This window comes from Lithobates pipiens, unplaced genomic scaffold (assembly GCF_037356315.1).
Source record: "Lithobates pipiens isolate NorthernLeopardFrog02 unplaced genomic scaffold, aLitPip1_a1.2 Scaffold_16, whole genome shotgun sequence".
NCBI lineage: Eukaryota > Metazoa > Chordata > Amphibia > Anura > Ranidae > Lithobates > Lithobates pipiens.
This window is the reverse complement of record NW_027507748.1, coordinates 471875362-471895620: the sequence shown is the minus strand read 5'-3', so window position 1 is coordinate 471895620 and position 20259 is coordinate 471875362. Positions and strand designations below refer to the sequence as shown.

At 43.1% G+C, this 20259-nt stretch overlaps 1 protein-coding gene across 2 annotated transcripts in view; it reads right to left on the bottom strand.

The window, feature by feature from the left end:
- CLYBL (citramalyl-CoA lyase) overlaps positions 1–20259 on the bottom strand; it is a 596361-nt gene that overhangs the window by 260865 nt on the left and 315237 nt on the right. For both annotated transcript variants that reach the window (XM_077482940.1, XM_077482939.1), the window contains one exon: positions 4577–4784. In XM_077482940.1, the coding sequence (XP_077339066.1) occupies positions 4577–4784 (208 nt within the window). The remainder of the gene's footprint in view (positions 1–4576; positions 4785–20259) is intronic.

Below are 20259 nucleotides of genomic sequence, written 5' to 3'. Positions count from 1 at the left end.
TCTTACCAGTGGTTTACAATTTTGGTTTGGTATGTCATTTTCACCTTCTTCTTCTAAGAGTGTGCTTTTAGCCATAGTCACCTTCTGGATGAAGGCATCCAAGAACAGTTCAAACAAGCAATTGCCCTCCAAGGGAGGAATCTCAAGTTGCTTCTTTCACAAGAATTCCACTGATCAGCACTTAAATCATGAGATCCTTTGAATATAGATCAACATGACACCCAACTGGGAAAGCTGTTGTATGGAGTCTTTAAAGACATCCATGAAAAGATTCAAGGCCCTCACAAAATCTTCCAAGAACTGCCATATGGCAAGATATCATGGGTCTGATTTTCTAAAATAAAGCATATATTTTGCCAAAGATTTGAGGGCTTGGCCAACTCCTACTACTAGGTGCAGAGCCGCTCCTACTAGAGGGAAGGATGCCTCAAAGAGGGACACTTATCTGTGGCATCTTCAGAGACCAAGATTCCGGAATGTCAGGGTCCTAGTGAAGTTAAAAAATAGCTGGTTCAACAGCTATAGAATCAAACTTCCTGCAGAAATCCTCCTCCGTGGGGTAAAGCTGAATGAAACAATTTGTTAGTGAGAAGACCTTCTCTGTGCCAGCATATCAGCAATCAGCATGCATCACTTCCTTCCTTGAGGATGCACAGGAAAGGATTTGTGATTTTTAGGTAGCTGCTAGGACACAAATCCCATGACTTTGGAAGATGACTCCAGAAGAGGCAACCTCAAATTTGGAAGCACTATGTTTGCAAGGAAGCCTACAACACTCTTCTGCAACTGAGACAGCTGTGAGGACTCATACACAGGGATTTCTGATTCTCAAAGGCTTCCTCCTCCTCACCTAGAGGATGTTGCTTTGACATCTCATTCCACCAGAGGAGAGTACCCATGTTTGTGTCCCAGGTGTTCTAAACTTGTGAGGACCCACTTAGAGCTGATCCTACAAACCAGAAAAGACAGCAGAAAATTCTACACTAGACACAAAATGAGCCAGATGTTTGTGCCCCTAAAACAGTTAAAATACCAAACAAGGGCAGGGATTCAAATCTCAACTGAACCTAAAGGGAGCCATTGCAGACAAAACTCAGTAGGGGGTCAAGTAACCTCACAACACGTTTCATAAATTGTTGCATTGGAGCTGTGCTGCAGTAGTTCTAGAGGCAAGCTGGAGGTGTGCTGGAGCTGTGCACTGCTGCTGAACAAACATGCGATCACTGTCTAGGAGAACACAAAATGGCTCTCTTAGAGAACGGCTCTGTTGAACAACGCTATGGCAGCGTAATGCTTCAGCTCTGGCACACAATAGCCATAGCACCAATAACGGGCAATACAGGGGGACTGCCACATTCCTCCATTTACTGAACCACTCATCATTTCTATCTGCAGAGACATATGCCCAATCTTCCCCCTCATGGTGGGCATGGTCTGCAGGGCCATCAGGGACTTAACTTCCCTTCAGGGAGAGGATCATTGCTATGGATCTGTAAAGCTCCCCATCAGCAAGATCACAAGATACCAGGTAACCTTACTGACAATCCCTGCTCTGTCATGTGGGGTCTGCATCCCCTCTTGGTATCAGGACCGCAGGCAAAAAATCCAGATTAAGCCTTTCCTTCCCCAGTAGGCATATACAGAATAGGCCAAGAACATAAGGCAGTGATGTCCACTAAAATACATCCTAAGAGAAGCTCCACAGGCCCATTCATCACCTAAGGACACTAGCAAAAAATAATGATAATGATGCTAGCATAACCCAAGTAGTCATGAATATAAAATACTCTGTGTTCTGTGATTTAAGATTAAGAAAAATACTTTTTCTTTGAATTTTTACAAAATATGGAAAAAAATGTATACATTTCCTTATACTTTTTGGATACCATCCTTTTCAAGACTCAAGTCTTGCTTCCCTATTCCAAATTCATAAATAAGCGATCATTTAAGCTCACTGCCCCATGTCTAAAACCAAGCAATTAAAATAGGGAATGACTGCTAACATCACCCTTCTTTGCTACTGTGGGCTGAGAGAGCTCTACCAGCACCTCAGGTTATACTTATTTTCCTGCCCATGATGGGGAAATGCAAGAAACAGAAATCTTCTGTGTACACCTTGAGACCACAGATTGTAACCTACAGTGGTATCCAAAACTTTTTTCACCCCCCCCCCCCTCTACTGTGCACAAGCTAGTGGCTGCCTCTTCACTTTCCAGGAGCCTCTGCACTACACTTCAGAATCACATGTGGGATCATCTGTGGACCTCACCTCAATAGCTTCTTGGGACTTACCTACCAGAAACGAACGTTGTGGGCATATATATCGGACACCCAAAAATGAATCTCTTCTCTGGAAAGCCAGTATCCCCAACAGGTGACTGTGATGTAGACTCAGGGGAATGCAACAAAGCCAATGCCTGCACAGTGCAGAACAGATTATGCTATATCGGCTATTGATTATTATGACAAATGTAACTGCAAAAAACATATTACCATTCCCACATTTTGGGGTATTTTCAATTCCCTATTCTCCCAATACTAAGCTTCTTACTAAAAAGGCCTTTAGGGCTCTGGGATCCAAGAGCCCAGACCCCTTTAGACTGTTATGAAGAGAACAGTTAGATAAAGGCAAACATTGGACAGGTCATATCAACTGCTTGAGAGGAAATCAGATACTTGATGGCAAAATATATGCATGCAAATCTGTACATTCCTAACCAAGACCACTGTCAAGTATTCAATACCTCACAAATCATACAAAATTTGAAGAGGATGTTATTATATAAGGAAAGGATTTTACTGGTGTGATGGACCCTTACCTGGACTCCTTAATTGCAAAGAGCTCTCTCTCCAGATCCCAAATGAAGAGACTTAAATATTTTCTATCATCACTTGGACTTCTGGAGGATCGCCCACCCCACTGAAAAGGGATGATACTCGTTTCCCCCTGCGCATATTACCTATAACCAAATTAACCCTTTTATTTAGCAGTCAATATGGCCTGACAACCCATCTCTTCTATAGGCAATATTTTATGGTCCGACCATGCTCCTCTCTATTTGACCCTTATTCTATCTTAACTTAGGAACCAAGCACGGTCTTGGAAACTAAAGGATGATCCCTTGCAGGGTGTGTCTTGTACCTCAGACATATTTGATATATATATAATATATAACATGGCTGAAAAAAATCCTGCCTTGGTTATATACATGACATCCTACACCAAATTGCAAATCTAGAAGAATTCCCCCAAAAAAACCTGATCCCGACACTCTGCTTCAACTACCTGCTAGCATACAGATCCTGCCTTAGAAATTACTTATTTTTCACCTATATTCTGTTGCTGAATGACGCGAAAGGTCACACTACCCATAATCTGATCAAAATTACCTAAATCCTTTATTGTTTTTAGAAAAAAACGATAAAACATCCCAGGTAATTTTAGGGATGTGAACTCCTTATCTGTTACAGCTAAGATAAGGACTATATAGAAGATACTGCCTTCCCTAATAGAACACCAGATGAGGAAATACTGGAAAACCCCTTTCTAGAGGAAGAAATTAATTACATTACAAACCTGGGTCCAAGTGACTTTTCTTTCCACTTTTACAATTTTTTTCAGGATGCCCTTCCCTACATTCTCACTAAAACATTCAGTGTCATATCACCCTCTTACCCATTTCCCACTCAAGCCCCTGAGGCTCATGTTATAGTTATTCAAAACCTTGTTAAATATTCCTCTTACTGCAGTGGTTGTAAACCCATCATTCTCAAAAACATTGATATATGAGTATACTTCAAAATAACTGCTAATAGGCTCAAGCCACTTATTCCTGATCTCATCCACCTAGATTAAGTAGGCTATAAAACATTATCTTTGATTGAACATGCCCAAAGTCAGAAGATCACTGCCTGATATATTTCTACTGATGCCAAAAAAGGCATTAGATAGTGTGGATTGGAGATTTTTGATTTTGAGAATGGACCCCAATTTTCTAAAAAAAAAAAACAAACTAGCCCTTTATCACAATCCCTCTGCTGGAATTTTTGCCAATCAACTCCTTTTAGAGTCTATACAGATCTGCTATGGCATCTGCCAAGGCTGCCCTTATCTCCCTTGCTATACATTCTCACCATGGAGCATCTGGCCAATGTACTACATGATGATTTTAACATACCAGTGATCCAGCTTGCTAATCATCATTATAAATTGCCCATATGCTGATGATCTCGTCAAAGAATTCAACAAATTTGGTTTCTTAAGCAATTTCAAGGGTAATTATGATAAGAAGCCTTGAACATTTCTTTATTACAGCAAGACCCATCCTCTGTGAAATTCAACTTCCTTTTCACTTTCAGAGTAATATCACATTTCTTTAAACAAATTCTCCATGCAGGCCATGCCACTGCAGACCCTTGAATTGTACAATACCTTCTGCTGGAAAATGCTAGGCTTAACCATTTAGCACCTCTTCTATAACACTGAAGGTACTATAAAGCAACTGAATGTTTTTTATATTTAGATTTGAAATTTGCCAAAGATCTTTTTCTATTTAAAAAAAATGTAACTACATACCTTTTTATTGATAGCTACACCATCTTCACAGTCTAGCACTGCACAGTCTACATTGAGAGTAGCTATTTTTTGGATTTTTCTTTCATCATTTCCAGGTATATATAGTACAGCTCTTCGAGGTATGTACTTGTGAACTGTACGAATGTGGGAGTAAAGACAGCTGGTTCTTTGTTTTCTCAGGAATCCATTTGCAAACACAGAATGCTTTCTGTAAAATAAAAACACATATTGATAATCCTGAATCTCAATATGAAATCATACAATTCTGTAAAATATATATGGTAAAAAGTCAATATTTTTATAAAAAAAAGAACATAGTAATTCATTGATTTTATGTTCTTGCTATTACAGCCAAAAATAAAAGACAGCTGATCATTTTAATCACTCTGTCAATGTTAAGTAGTTTGTCTAATCCATGTAAACTGATACATTCTGCTGGAGAGCTTGAGTTTGTGAAAAACAGCAGACTTAATCGATTGTTCACCAGATGAAAACCCTAAAAAAAGAAAACTAATACAGCCATCAGTTTCCTCTTGAATAAACAGGGATTTGAAATAAATAAAAAAACACTTTTATAATGTTAAACTCATTTTAAGCTGACTATTTTTTAAAGTTAAGGAAAAGGTCATGTGGCAGCAGGCAGGTAAAATCACCTGGTTGTATCCAGGATGGTAAATATGTGTGTCCTAGATTCAGGCTTTATGCAGACTTTTACAATTAGAGGGGAAGAGTTAATGAGCCCAGCTGAAGTAAGTGGGCTCATTAAGGCCTCTACAAAAAACCCCAGCATGCATAGGGAGATGCTCCATCCTGGAACCAGTTTTGTGTTGTATAGACTGGGGAGTGTGTCACCTGTACTGTGCGGTGAGTTAACGCCTGTGTGGCAAAACCTTTACAACAAAGGCAGGGACTGGTACAGCACAAGGCTGCACCCAGTTGTTAGACAGGGAGTCTACGTGTGTAGTTAGAGGTCAAGCTGACCAGGATTTATTTTCTTGTTTTATTTTGTTTGGCTGTTATATGTATCACTGCATGTAGCCTAAATAAACCGGATCTTTTGTTTTTTTGCACCTACACCGCTGTCTGCTGTGCCTGACTTTGTGTTGTGAACCCATCCAGGGGGTCACACACACCCGCTACCGAGCTAACCCCCTCACAGTTGGTGGAGAATTTTGGCAGTTTTTTTTTTTTTTGTTGTTAAGGCCAGCATGGAGGAGATACTGAGACAGCTGGCTCTAGCAAATGCAAACCAGCAGCAAACAAATGCAGCTTTACAAAAGAGCCTTGCAGCTCAACAACAGAGCCTTGCCGCCCAGCAGCAGGCAAATGCAAATCAGCAGCAGACAAATGCAACTTTGCAGCAGAGTTTGGAAGCTCAGCAACAAGCCCAGCAGCGATCTGAAGCCCGCTTCATAGACCTGTTGCAGAAGCAAGAGCAGAATTTTCAACAGCAAATAGAGACATTGATACAGCAACGTCCGCAGACCAATGAAGCAAGTGGGTACAATAATACCGCATCCTTTGGTGTGAGCCGTTTACTGACAAAAATGACTGGAGAGGATGATCCGGAGGTGTTTTTGACCACATTTGAAAGGACTGCTGAAAGGGAAAAGTGGCCTAAGGAGCAATGGGCTGGACTGGTGGCCCCTCTGTTAACTGGGGAATCGCAGAAAGCTTATTATGACCTAGAGCCTGAACAAGCAAAAGACTATGTGGTGCTAAAAGCAGAAATATTGGCACGGCTGGGTGTCACCCTGGCAGTCCGGGCTCAGCGTGTGCATAACTGGACTTTTCAGGTTGGAAAACCTCCCAGGTATCAAATGTATGATCTCATTCACCTGAGCAGGAAGTGGCTGCAGCCAGAGATTTTGACCGCACCAAACATTGTGGAATGTGTGGTTATGGATCGTTTCCTGAGAGCTCTTCCTACTGCCATCCAAAAATGGGTAAGCCATGGAGACCCAGAAAATGCAGATAAACTTGTGGATCTGGTTGAGAGGTACTTGGCTACAGAGAACTTGACCACCTCTTCCAGGGACTCACGGACTTTCCCCCCCTAAGATCAGATCATCCCCAGTGGCGGGTAAGATGACTCCAAGGGGTGAGGGTGGAGAGAGTGAGAGGGTGGGAGTTCTACCTAAGGTCTGGCGGGAGCAGCCCAGGAAGCCCATGCTGCAAGAGGCAGCGAAAAAGATTATTTGCTACCGCTGCCGCCAAGAGGGACATATTGCAGCCAATTGCCCAGTTGTGGATGAGCCTATGCAATGTGACTTTATAAGGGAGAGACGTCAGTCGCTGTTTGCGACAGTTGCATGCACTGCCATTCGGGGACCTGAGAAACATTTATGTAAAATGTGTATTAATGGTAGACATGTTGATGTGTTGCTAGATTCAGGTAGCCTGGTAACATTGATAAAAGCTGAATTAGTTACTACAGAGGTCTCTGGGAAGAACAGGGTGGCTGTTATTTGTGTGCATGGGGACACCCGAGAGTATCCTGTAACTTCAGTGTTTTTTGAGACCCCCAAAGGTAACCTCTCTCATCAGGTGGGGTTAGTGTCTCACTTACCACATGATGCTATTGTGGGAAGGGATTTTCCAAAATTCTGGGAACTCTGGGATTGTCCTGAGGCCCCCATTGGTGCCCCTATAAACCAGGAAGATGACCAGAATTCCTCTGGGAGTGGTGAGGACTCTCCTGAATTTCCCTTGTCGGTATTGGCGGGGGAAACTCGAGAAACTGGGGGGGAGCCAACATCCTCAGATGAAAACATGCCGTCTGTGGAGTTTTCGGATCTTGAGGTTCACAGGGAAAATTTTGCCACAGAACAGTTAAAAGACCCCACCCTAATAAAGGCACGGGAAAATGTGGTGAAAATAGAAGGCGAGTTAGTGAACCCAGATAAGACTTGCCCTTATCCTTACTTCCCTATGGAAAAGGACCTGCTATATCGAGTGGCTCAAAGGGCAGAAGAAACCATTGAGCAACTTGTAGTGCCCAAACCTTACAGGAAGTTGGTGTTAGAATTGGCTCATGGACACATTCTGGGAGGTCATCTGGGGACAGAGAAAACCAGAGAGAGGGTATTGCAGAGATTCTATTGGCCTGGGGTCATGAAGGAAATAGAAAAGTATTGTTCCTCCTGCCCTGTGTGTCAGAAGTCGGCACCTATGCCACATTTCCGTAACCCACTGGTACCTCTTCCTATCATTGAGGTCCCCTTTGAGAGGATCGCAATGGATTTGGTAGGTCCGATAAAGAAGTCTGCTAGGGGGCATCAGTACATTTTGGTTATATTGGACTATGCCACCCGTTATCCGGAAGCAATTCCTCTCCGAAATACCTCGGCCAAAACTATAGCCAAAGAGCTATCCCTTGTTTTTAGCCGCGTGGGTATTTGTAAGGAACTGCTTACGGACCAAGGTACACCCTTTATGTCCCGGGTTATGAAAGAATTATGCAAGTTGTACAAAGTGAAGCAATTGCGTACATCTGTGTATCACCCCCAAACAGATGGGTTGGTTGAAAGATTCAACAAAACCCTAAAACAAATGTTAAAGAAGGTGGTGGATAGAGATGGAAAGAATTGGGATTGTCTAATACCCTATCTGATGTTTGCCATTAGGGAGGTACCCCAATCCTCTACGGGTTTCTCACCCTTCGAGTTGCTCTATGGGAGACACCCAAGAGGGCTGCTGGATATCGCCAAGGAAACTTGGGAAAATTAGAGTTCTCCTCACAGGAGTGTGATTGAGCATGTCGCCCTGATGCAAGATAGAATTGCACAGGTAATGCCAATTGTAAAGGAACATTTAACCCAAGCGCAGTTAGCACAGCAGAGAGTGTACAACCGTGGGGCCAAGACCCGTACTTTTTCCCCCGGGGATAGGGTCTTGGTACTAGTCCCTACGGTTGAAAGCAAATTTCTGGCCAAATGGCAAGGTCTATATGAAGTAATTGAAAAAATTAGTGAGGTGAACTACAGGGTTAGACAGCCAGGAAGGCGAAAGCCGGAGCAGATCTATCACGTCAATCTGCTGAAAGCCTGGAGGGATAGGGAATCCCTAGTCGCAGAGACTTTGTCACAAGTACAGCCTGATTGCTTAGTTCCTGAGGTTGGAATAGCAGACACCTTATCGAAACCCCAACAACAGGAGGTTAAAAAGAGTTTGTACTTCGTAACAAAGAGATTTTCTCTGAGCTTCCGGGACAAACATCTGGCGTAGAGCATGACATTATCACCCCACCAGGAGAAAGGGTAAAACTAAAACCTTATAGAATACCAGAGGCCCGACGTGGGGAGGTTCAAAGGATGCTGGAATTGGGTGTGATAGAGGAGTCCCAGAGTGACTGGTCCAGTCCTATCGTACTAGTGCCCAAACCTGATGGGAGCTGGCGGTTTTGTAACGATTTTAGACAATTAAATAAAGTTACAAAATTTGACACCTACCCCATGCCACGTATAGATGAGTTGATTGACCGGCTGGGAACAGCCCGATATATGACAACTCTTGATCTCACCAAAGGGTATTGGCAAATTCCCCTGGCCGAGTCGGCCAAGGAGAAAACTGCGTTTGTAACCCCAGATGGGGCATTCCAATATAAGAGAATGCCGTTTGGGTTACAGAATGCACCGGCAACATTCCAGCGGAAAATGGATAAGATTCTGAGGCCCCATCAGAAATATGCTGCAGCTTACCTGGATGATGTGATTATCCATAGCACAGACTGGGTCTCACATTTGCCAAAAGTACAAGCAGTCCTAGACTCTATCCGGGAAGCTGGGTTTACGGCCAATCCAAAGAAGTGTACCATTGGACAGGAGGAGGCCAAATATCTTGGGTACACTATTGGGAGGGGGGTGATAAAACCCCAAGTCAATAAAGTCGAGGCCATACAGAGTTGGCCACGTCCCAACAGCAAGAAACAGGTACGAGCCTTTCTGGGAATCGCTGGCTATTATCGACGATTCATTCCCCATTTTGCTTCTCAGGCTGTGCCCCTCACCAACCTGACAAAAGGGAAAGAGTCGGTTATGGTTAAATGGTCCCCAGAGGCTGAGGAAGCATTTCAGTCCTTAAAAACAGCCTTATGTAGCCAGCCAGTGTTGTACTCACCAGACTTCTCTAAGGACTTTGTTGTACAAACTGATGCATCAGACGTTGGGTTAGGAGCAGTGTTATCCCAGGTCTGGAACGGGGAAGAGCACCCAGTCATTTACCTCAGCAGGAAGTTAAAGTCCCATGAGGTAAATTACTCCACGATTGAGAAGGAATGTTTAGCAGTGAAGTGGGCTCTAGATTCCCTTCGGTACTATCTGCTAGGTAGGCACTTTGACCTGGTGACTGATCACGCTCCTTTAAAGTGGATGGCTCAGAACAAGGAGACCAATAGAAGGGTAAATAGGTGGTTCCTAGCCCTACAGGAATTTAACTTTACAGTTAAGCATCGCCCTGGTGTTAAAATGGGGAATGTGGATGCTTTGTCTCGGATACATGCGTGTCTGACTGCTGGTGTTACAACCCCAAGGTTGAAACAAGAGGGGGGGGGGGGTATGTGGCAGCAGGCAGGTAAAATCACCTGGATGGTAAATATGTGTGTCCTAGATTCAGGCTTTATGCAGACTTTTACAATTAGAGGGGAAGAGTTAATGAGCCCAGCTGAAGTAAGTGGGCTCATTAAGGCCTCTACAAAAAACCCCAGCATGCATAGGGAGATGCTCCATCCTGGAACCAGTTTTGTGTTGTATAGACTGGGGAGTGTGTCACCTGTACTGTGCGGTGAGTTAACGCCTGTGTGGCAAAACCTTTACAACAAAGGCAGGGACTGGTACAGCACAAGGCTGCACCCAGTTGTTGGACAGGGAGTCTACGTGTGTAGTTAGAGGTCAAGCTGACCAGGATTTATTTTCTTGTTTTATTTTGTTTGGCTGTTATATGTATCACTGCATGTAGCCTAAATAAACCGGATCTTTTGTTTTTTTGCACCTACACCGCTGTCTGCTGTGCCTGACTTTGTGTTGTGAACCCATCCAGGGGGTCACACACACCCGCTACCGAGCTAACCCCCTCACAGTCATTAGAATGTGGTAAAAATGAATGCTAGCAAATTTAATTTTATTTGAACAATTTTAATTTTATTTTAGCTATTAAGGGTTTATTTCATTTTAATAATAGTTTATTAACTAAAGCAGCTACTTAATGATGCTCTAGGTCTTATATATTTGTGATTGCGCATATCTAAAATCCTATGATATAAAGCACTCACAAAACTTAATTGGCGAGTATAAACAGCATTTTTTTTTTTAAATGTGTAAAAAGTACAAATCATATCGAGTGCAGAGGAAATGGTCGGGTTTGAAAAGTCTGACTATATTGAAATTAATGGAAGGGCAAATGGCATTTGAATCACTTAAAGCTAAAAGGATTTTAAGATGCTTCTTTGTTAGGAAGTTTATAAACCCATACTGTTATTATTATTTTATCTGGTAAATTAATGAATGTGTTGTTAAACATTGGAAATAAAACAAAGGGTTAATAAGACAATCTTATTTTGAAACAGATACATTTACAGCAAAATGGATCAGTGGTTATTGGTGCTCTTAAAATGCTTGTAAAGGCAGAAGCTTTTTTATCTTAATGCATTCCATGCATCAAGATAGAAAACCTTTTGTGTGTAGCAGCCTCCCTCAGCCCCCCTAATACTTACCTGAGCCCCATCTCTATCCAGCAATGTGCACAAGTGCCTCAGCCATCTGGGACTTTCCCTCCTGATTGGCTGAGACACAGCAGCGGTGCCATTGGCTTATGCTAATCAGAAGAGAGAGAGGGCAGGGCTGGTGTGGGAGCACTCGACAGGAGGTAGGAGCCAAGAACGCCAGCAAGGAACCTGAGAAGAGGAGGATCCGGGCTGCTATGTGCAAAATCACTGCACAGAGCAGGTAAGTATAACATGTTTGTTATTTTTTTTTTTTTAAAACAAGACTTTAGTATCACTTTAGCTTGGTGTTGGTATCTCCTGACACTGACCTACAAGGATTCCGACTGCTCCTAAATTAGGACAATGCAATAATATTGAACAAGGCTGATTTACTGTTGGAGGTTAGTTTTCTGGGGATACAATAGATCAGCATTAAGACAGGTATTGTTGTGTTTAGCTCAGGGTTTTTCAACTCCAGTCCTCAAGGCGCACCAAAAGGTCATGTTTTCAGGATTTCCCTCAGATGTGGTAATTGCTAATGGCAATGACAAATCAAATCACATGTGCAAAATAATGGAAAGCCTGAAAACATGACCTGTTGGGGCGCCTTGAGGACTGGAGTTAAGAAACACTGGTTTAGCTTATGTTAGGGCTACATAAGAATGCTTACTGCTTCAGTGAAGATTATAGCGGCATTAAACTCAAAACAAAAAATACTTATAATGCAGTTGACCAATTCGTAGATGTGGTGGCTGCATTTATTTCCTGTTTTCCTTCATTTCACCTGGTAATCCAGGCAGTAAGTCTGTTTTTTTTTCCAACTTCCACTAATAGACCAAGCTATCCAGCAAAAAGGGCAGTTAGAGGGTTGAGACAAACCATTTAACACTGACAGGTACTCTAAGCCCGTGCACACACGGTCGGAGATTCCAAAGTAATGTGTCAGATCGGACTGTTTTGTCGGATATTCCGACTGTGTGCGGTCTACATCGGACTGTTTCAGTCAGAATATCCGACGGACCAACTTTTCCAACTTGCTGGAAATATTTTCCGACAAAATGCTCCGATCGGACATACTCCGATCATGTGTAGCCTACTCCGACGGACAAGGTGCCACGCATGCTCACATTCAAATTCCAACACGGAAGCGCTCGTTCAGGTAAAACTACTGCTCGTAATCGATATAGCACATTCGTCACGCTGCAATGTTAAAAATTCTTTCATGAAGTGCATTCTCTTGTTCTTTACAATGCTGCAAGAAGGAACTTCTTTTGATGCTCATAGTCACACACACTTCTCCCGAACGTATTTCCTGACTCTTTTTTACTCATTTCGGCAATACAATTTTTGAATTCGTCACATCTACACAATTTGATATTTTGTTTATTCTTTTTTGGCTGCATTTTTTTTTTCATAAACATCTCCTTTTTTGACAGTTTGCTCATCTTTCCATTTTTTGGGGTGTGTTTTGTGTGTAAACTTACCACAACAACAATATTATATTTTTTAGATTTTCTTTTTTAATCTACAGGAGGTTTTTTAGTGTCGGTACCCCTACCCCTAAAATTTTCCAACAAAATGCTCCGATCGGACATACTCCGATCATGTGTAGAGAATTCCGATCGGACAAAGTGCCACGCATGCTCAGATCAAATTCCTACACCAAAGCTATTGGCTACTAGCGTGAACGTAGTCCCATCGTAACGAAATAACGTAATCACGTCGGATTTTCCGACAACTTTGTCCGACCGTGTGTATGCAACAGTTTCAGACAAAATCCGTCGGTCAAAATCCGACGGACAAAATCCGACAGATTTGGTTGTCGGAATCTCCGACCGTGTGTACAAGGGCTTACAATGTTCAGATTATATTTATCAAAAGGAAAACAAACGTTGCTGTAACTGCTGAAAATGTGTTATGCCACGTACACGACTGGACTTTCTGGAAGACTAGGTCCGCGGGGATCAGTCCGTCGGACAATCCGATTATGTGTGGGCTAGTCCGACCATTTTTATGAAAAAATCTGACAGACCTAGAAATAGAACATGTTTCAAATCTATCCTACGGACTCAAGTCCAATGGACTAAAAATCGGGAAAACTGTCCGTCTGTGTGCTAGTCCAACGGACCAAATACGACGTAAGGGCAGCTATTGGCTACTGGCTATGGAACTTCCTTGTTTAGTCCCGTCTTACGGCATCATGTTCAAAACGAACGGACTTTCGAACGGACTTAGTCCGTTCGTGTGTGGCCAAGTCTATTCGTTCAGAAAGTCCATCGGACCTCCGCCGAAAGTCCATCGGGAAGGGAAGATCGTCGGACCTAGTCTGTCGAAAAGCCCAGTCATGTGTACGTGACATTAGGTTGCTTTCATTTATTATACAAACTTGCTTGTGCATCTCATGCCGCGTACACATGATCGGACTATCTGGCAGACTTAGTCCGGCGGACAAACCGCCAGACTTTGAAGCGGAGGACCGCCGGCCTTTCCGAACGAGCGGACTTGCCCACACACGACCAGACTTTTCCGGCGGACAAACTGCCGGACTATGGCGGGAGTCAGCCGGACTTTTGAAATGAACGGACTTGCCCACACACGGAGGAAAGTCCATTCATTTTGAACACAGCTCCAGGTAGACGGGACTAGCAAAGGAAGTCAATGTCGACGCCTTCGGCGGCAAGATTGACACCTTTCTAGCCCCGTCACCTGGTATGGACTTAAAGGGGAAGCCCTACGCCAAAAAAAACCTTATCCAAGCACGTAGCCCAGCCGGTCAGGAAAGGGGGTGGGGACAAGTGAGTGCCCCCCTGCGGCCCCCCCACCCCAAAACACCTTGTCCCCATGTTGATGAGGACAAGGGCCTCTTCCCGACAACCCTGCCCGTTGGTTGTCGGGGTCTGCGGGCGGGAGGCTTATTGGAATCCAGGAGCCCACTTTAATAAGGGGGCCCCCCACCCTATGTGAATGAGTATTGGGGTACCATGTACCCCTACCCATTCAACTGGTGAAAAAAATGTAAAGAAAAAAACACAACACATGTTTTTAAAATAATTTATTGCACAGCTCTGGGGGTCTTCTTCTGTCTTGGCGGGTCTCCTCCGCTATCTTCTGCTAGCTCTTTTACTAGCAGAAGAGCCCGGCTTTCTTCTTTGTCCCAGCCGCAATCCGGGGGTCTTGTCCCCCTCTTTGGTTCTTCTTGTCGGGCCTCCGCTTTCTTCTCCCAGCTCTTTTACTAGCAGTGGCCCGGGCTTCTGTCATTGCCACTGCTGCCCCCGCCACCTTCTCTTCTTCTTCTTCCTTGAGATGTTGACTCGACACAGTCTCTGGCCAAAATGACAGGGACGCGTTGTGCGGCGACTTATATAGGGACAATGGGCGGGGTCACAGGGTGATGTCCCCGCCCCTTATGATGTCACAGTCCCAGCATCCTCCAGAATTGTGACATCATAAGGGGCAGGGACATCACCCGCCCATTGTCCTTATATAAGTCGCCGCACAATGCGTCTCTGTCATTGCGGCCAGAGAGAGCGTTGAGTCAACATCTCAAGGAAGAAGAAGAGAAAGTGGCGACAGTGGCGACAGAAGACTAGGCCACCGCTAGTAAAAGAGCTGGAAGAAGAAAGTGGAGGCCCGGCAAGAAGAACCGAAGAGGGGGACAAGACCCCGAAGAGGGGGACAAGACCCCCGAAGTCGGAAGAAGAGGCGGCGGCAGCGACAGAAGACCGGGCCACCGCTAGTAAAAGAGCTGGAAGAAGAAAGCGGAGGGCCCGGCAAGAAGACCCCATGAGGGGACAAGACCCCCGAAGTCGGAAGAGGACCCGCGGACGACGGGGGCGACGAAGAAGAAAGCTGGGCTCCTCCGCTAGTAAAAGAGCTAGCAGAATATAGCGGAGGAGTCCGGCAAGAAGACCCCCAAGACGGAAGAAGACCCCCGGAGCTGTGCAATAAATTATTTTAAAAACTTGTTTTTTTCTTTACATTTTTTTCACCAGGTGAATGGGTAGGGGTACATGGTACCCCAATACTCATTCACATAGGGTGGGGAACTGGTATCTGGGGGCCCCCTTATTAAAGGGATTCTGATAAGCCCCCCATCCGCAGACCCCGACAACCAACGGCCAGGGTTGTCGGGAAGAGGCCCTTGTCCTCATCAACATGGGGATAAGGTGCTTTGGGGTGGGGGGCCGCAAGGCTCCCCTTACCCAAAGCACCCCCCATGTTGAGGGCACGCGGCCTGGTACGGCTCAGGGGGGCTCACTTGTCCCCACCCCCTTTCCGGACCGGCTCGGCTGCGTGCTCGGATAAGGGTCTGATATGGGCTTTGGGGGGACTCCCACGCCGTTTTTTCGCCTTTAAGTCCATACCAGGTGACGGGGCTAGTGAGGTGTCAATCTCGCCACCAAAGGCAGCGACATTGACTTCCTTCGCTAGTCCCGTCTACCTAGAGCCGCGTTCAAAATGAACAGACTTTCCTCTGTGTTTGGGCAAGTCCATTCATTTCAAAAGTCCGGCGGACTAGCGCACAGACGTCCGGATTGTCCACTGGACTGCCGAGTCCAGCGGACAATTTTGAGTCAAAACTTATTTCTAAGTCTTTGGAAAGAAAAAGTCCGCCGGAGCCCACACATGGGCGGATTGTCCGGCGGACTCAGGTCCGCCGGATAGTCTGATCGTGTGTATGTGGCATCACACTACCCTCATCCCAGATTCCAGCTTTGCTGCATTTTTTTCAATTATGCACCAAAAACATACCTTTCTTTACAGTCAATGGAAATGCAGCAAAAATGCACCACAGTGCATTTTTTAATTGCATCTAAATTTTTTACTCAGGTGACCAGGGATGAAAATGCATGCAAAATGCATCTAAAATGTATATGTGTTAAAATAAATTTTAACACAATGCATAAAAAATGCGATATGAGTTTTTGAAAAATGCATACCGCAGTTTTAAGCACACCAGTGTGAATGGGCCCTTAGACGAGATTTTACATTAACTACTTGACCTCTGGCAAATTTCCCCCTTCATGACTAGACTTTTTTTGCAATATGGCACTGCGTTATTTTAACTGACAATTGCACAGTCATGCAGCACTCTGCAGATCACCGCCATTACTAGTAAAAAAATAATAATAATAAAAATGCTGTAAATCTATCCCCTATTTTGTAGACGCTATAACTTTTGCACAAACCAATCAATATATGCTTTTTGCGCTATTTTTCTATTTTTGTAGTGATCTGTGTCTGTGTTTTTTCAAAAGAAAAAGCTCTCCGGCAGAATGTATCAGTTACAGAGATGGGACAAACCATTTAACCCTTTCGCTGCCAGAGCCGTTTCTGCATATTTTTTTTGCACACGGTTAAAATATAATTTTAGGCCTGATTATTACATAAAACTCCCAAATATTATGTTTTCTGAAAGCAGACACCCTATAGAATAATATAGAATAATATAGCGGTAGTTCAAATTTTTATTTCACAGGATATTACCGCAAAGTCTAGGCAATGCAAAATTTCTGTAAAAAATACACTAAAGTTAATTTTAGGGCATACAAATGCTAATAAATTACCCAATTTTTTTGGTAAAATATAAAATACGAGGTTGCACCAAGTAAATAGATGCCCAACATATCAAAACTTAAATTTGCCTGCACCTGGGAAATAGCGACAAACTTCAGTACCCTATATTGTCCATTTTGCAATGTTTTAAAAGCCCCAAATAGGTCATCAGTTTAGCATTATGGAGGAGGTCTTGTGCTAGAAATATTGCTCTCTCTGGGTTGTATGATGATATGTAACATGTGTATCACTATTGACATTTTCATGCGTAGGTGCCCCTGTTGTGGACATTTACTTTTGTATGTGTGTGTATATGTGGGGGGGGGGGGGGGGCTCAACATTTTTTGTAACTTTAATTTTGTACAATTACAATTCTTTTAAATTCTTTACTTAAAGCGGAGTTCCAACCTAAAGTGGAACTTCTGCTCATCAGATTCCTCCCCCCCCTCCGGTGCCACAATTGGCACCTTTCAGGGGGGAGGGGGGTGCAGATACCTGCTGTATAATCCAGGTATCTGCACCCACTTTCGGGAATAGCTAGCCGCAGATGCCCACCCCCCGTTGTGTTCTGGGAAACACACAGTTCCCAGAACACAACGGGGACCAGTGAAGACATGCAGCGCACTCGCGCATGTGCAGTAGGGAACCGGGCAGTGAAGCCACAATGCTTCCCTTCCTGATTCCCTCACAGAGGATGGTGGAGGGGGCAGCCGAGAGACAAGTGATTGCTAGTCGTCTGCTGCCGACATCGTGGGCACCCTGGACAGGTAAGTATCCATTTATTAAAAGTCAGCAGCTGCAGTATTTGTAGCTGCTGACCTTTAAGAATTTTTTTAAGGTGGCCCTCCTCTAACTTTTTTTTTCATCACATAGAGGACAAAAATTCCCCATGTGCTGATTTTTTGGTGATAGGTGGTTTGTGCTCCATTGCATTGCACTACATTCTTTCTTGGCCATGCTGGCCAGGAACACTGACAGGGTCCCTGAAGGGACGTGAAAACATGTTGCTTCCGAATCAGTAACAAGAAGGGGAGAAGAGCAGACGGGTATGGTGGGGAGCACACTGGGGGTACGTTACCTAGGGTGTGGAGGCAATTGGGTGGCAGCACAGCCACCAGAATGATTCCATCTGACAGGCAAGAGTCTGCTTGTCAGATTTACACACAATCCCAGTGGCTGCAGACACCGGGATAGGTTGTAACCCCCCCCCCCCCCCCTGTCAGATCTGTACATATTGAGGGCATTGTGGAATACATATAAAATAGAATACAATTATATGCAAGACTGTAATCGAAATTTGTAACTTCTGAATATAATTGTATCTATCTAAAGATAGATCTAAAATCTATTTTATATGTATTGCACAGTGCCCTCACTGTGCACATAGCACTAATAATGTTTTCAATACATGTTTTGCATTCTTTCAAGTCCTGATTAGAATTAGCCTGCCTATGTAACGCCCCTTGTTACCATAAACGTACAATTGTAATATTAATGTGATACCTACGTAATCATGTATAAAAGCCTTCAGTTGCATCATAATAAAACAGAACAGTTATTTGGAAAGATGCTGAGTGTATCTTTTGTGTCTGTTCCCTACTGCAGTAGTTATTATTAATTTGGAACCACTAATCAATATGAGGATAGGATTTGCCTATCTACAAAATATCTAAGTCAATAGTCATGAAAATATTATCGTATCCATGTGGAGTCCTTAACCACTTGCTTTATTAACTTTAGAGTTAAATACAGAACATAGAATACAAACATGTTTATAAAAATTCTTCTTAGATGACAAATGTTATCCTGTAACAGTAGTCAAGACAGGAAATGCCTAAAGACGTTAAATAGTGTAGGTAAACAACCCAACCATAATAGATAATCACCCCATGTCTATGGTACCTTATGGCCTTCTTCAACATTAATACAGTGATGGTTATGTTTGGGTATAATCTTGGATTTCTTTTATTTGGATGGAAGGTTAGTTTATAATCTGACCGGAGATAAGAACCAATTAGTCTTCCAATTTAGGCGGTCTACTTTTAACGGCAGACATCTATAAATCCTTAGGCTTATTTCAGTTCAAGAATAGCCTTATCTATCCCAGATGTTTTTCACTCTTTCTTCTAGCAGGATTAAAGCCTGACCTTTTTTTTAGTATTTCACTTTCTATGAAACTAGCTTCCTTACAAACTTTGCTGGACTCTCTTAATGCATTTGAAAGTTTCTATAACAGTCCCCCAGTTACTCATTCAAGCTATACACATTAAGGCTTTAAATCTTTTGTGATAAGGTATATCCTGGGGCACTTTAAAAGGTTAAGCTGAACAAGCTCGGGATCTTTACACCATAACTAAAGGGATAAATACATAAAAAGTCCACAAAAAGAGTTTTTATAGCTTGTCATGGCCCCAGGTAAAAGAAGGTACCTCATATGTATTCTGACAACAAGACTGAATTGTTATTGAAGTAACTCATGGGGCTGAATTGTTTAAACACAAATTTACACAGGCACATGTACACGAACCAGATTAAACAGTTGTACAAATGGATAGAGTCAAATGAAAAAATGTAAACAAAAAATGTGTTAAATTAACTAATATTTAAAAAACAAAACAAAAAAAAGTGTAAAGAAGAAACTGACTAGTTGTCACAGACGTTACAGACACTTTTGTTTCTGGCACTTTAGGCATGAGGCACACTAAACTCTATCTTTATGAAAATATCCCTAGTATAACTACAGTGCCTTGAAAAGGTATTCACACCCCTTGAAATTTTCCACATTTTGTCAGATTACAACCAAAATGGAAATGTATTTTATTGAGATTTTATGTGATAGACCAACACAAAGTGGCACATAATTGTGAAGTGGAAGGTAAATGATAAATAGTTTTCACATTTTTTTTACAAATAAATATCTTAAAAGTGTGGCATGCATTTGTATACAGCCCACTTTACTCTGATACCGTAACGTAAATCTAATGGAACCAATTCCTTCAGAAGTCACCTAATAAGTAAATAGAGTCCACCTGTGTGTAATTTAATCTCAGTATAAATACATCTGTTCTGTGAAGTCCTCAGAGGCTTGTTAGAGAACCTCAGTGAACAAACAGCATCATGAAGGCAAAGGAACACACCAAACAGTTGTGGAGAAGTTTAAAGTAGGGTTAGGTTATACAAAAATATTCCAAGCTTTGAAAATCTCACGGAGCACTGTTCAATCCATCATTCGAAAATGGAAAGAGTATGGTACAACTGCAAACCCACCAAGACATGGCTGTCCACCTAAACTTAAAAGCCGGGCAAGGAAAGCATTAATCAGAGAAGGAGCCAAGATGCCCATGGTAACTCTGGAGGAGCTGCAGAGATCCACACCTCAGGTGAGAAAATCTGTCCACAGGACAACTATTAGTGGTGCATTCCACAA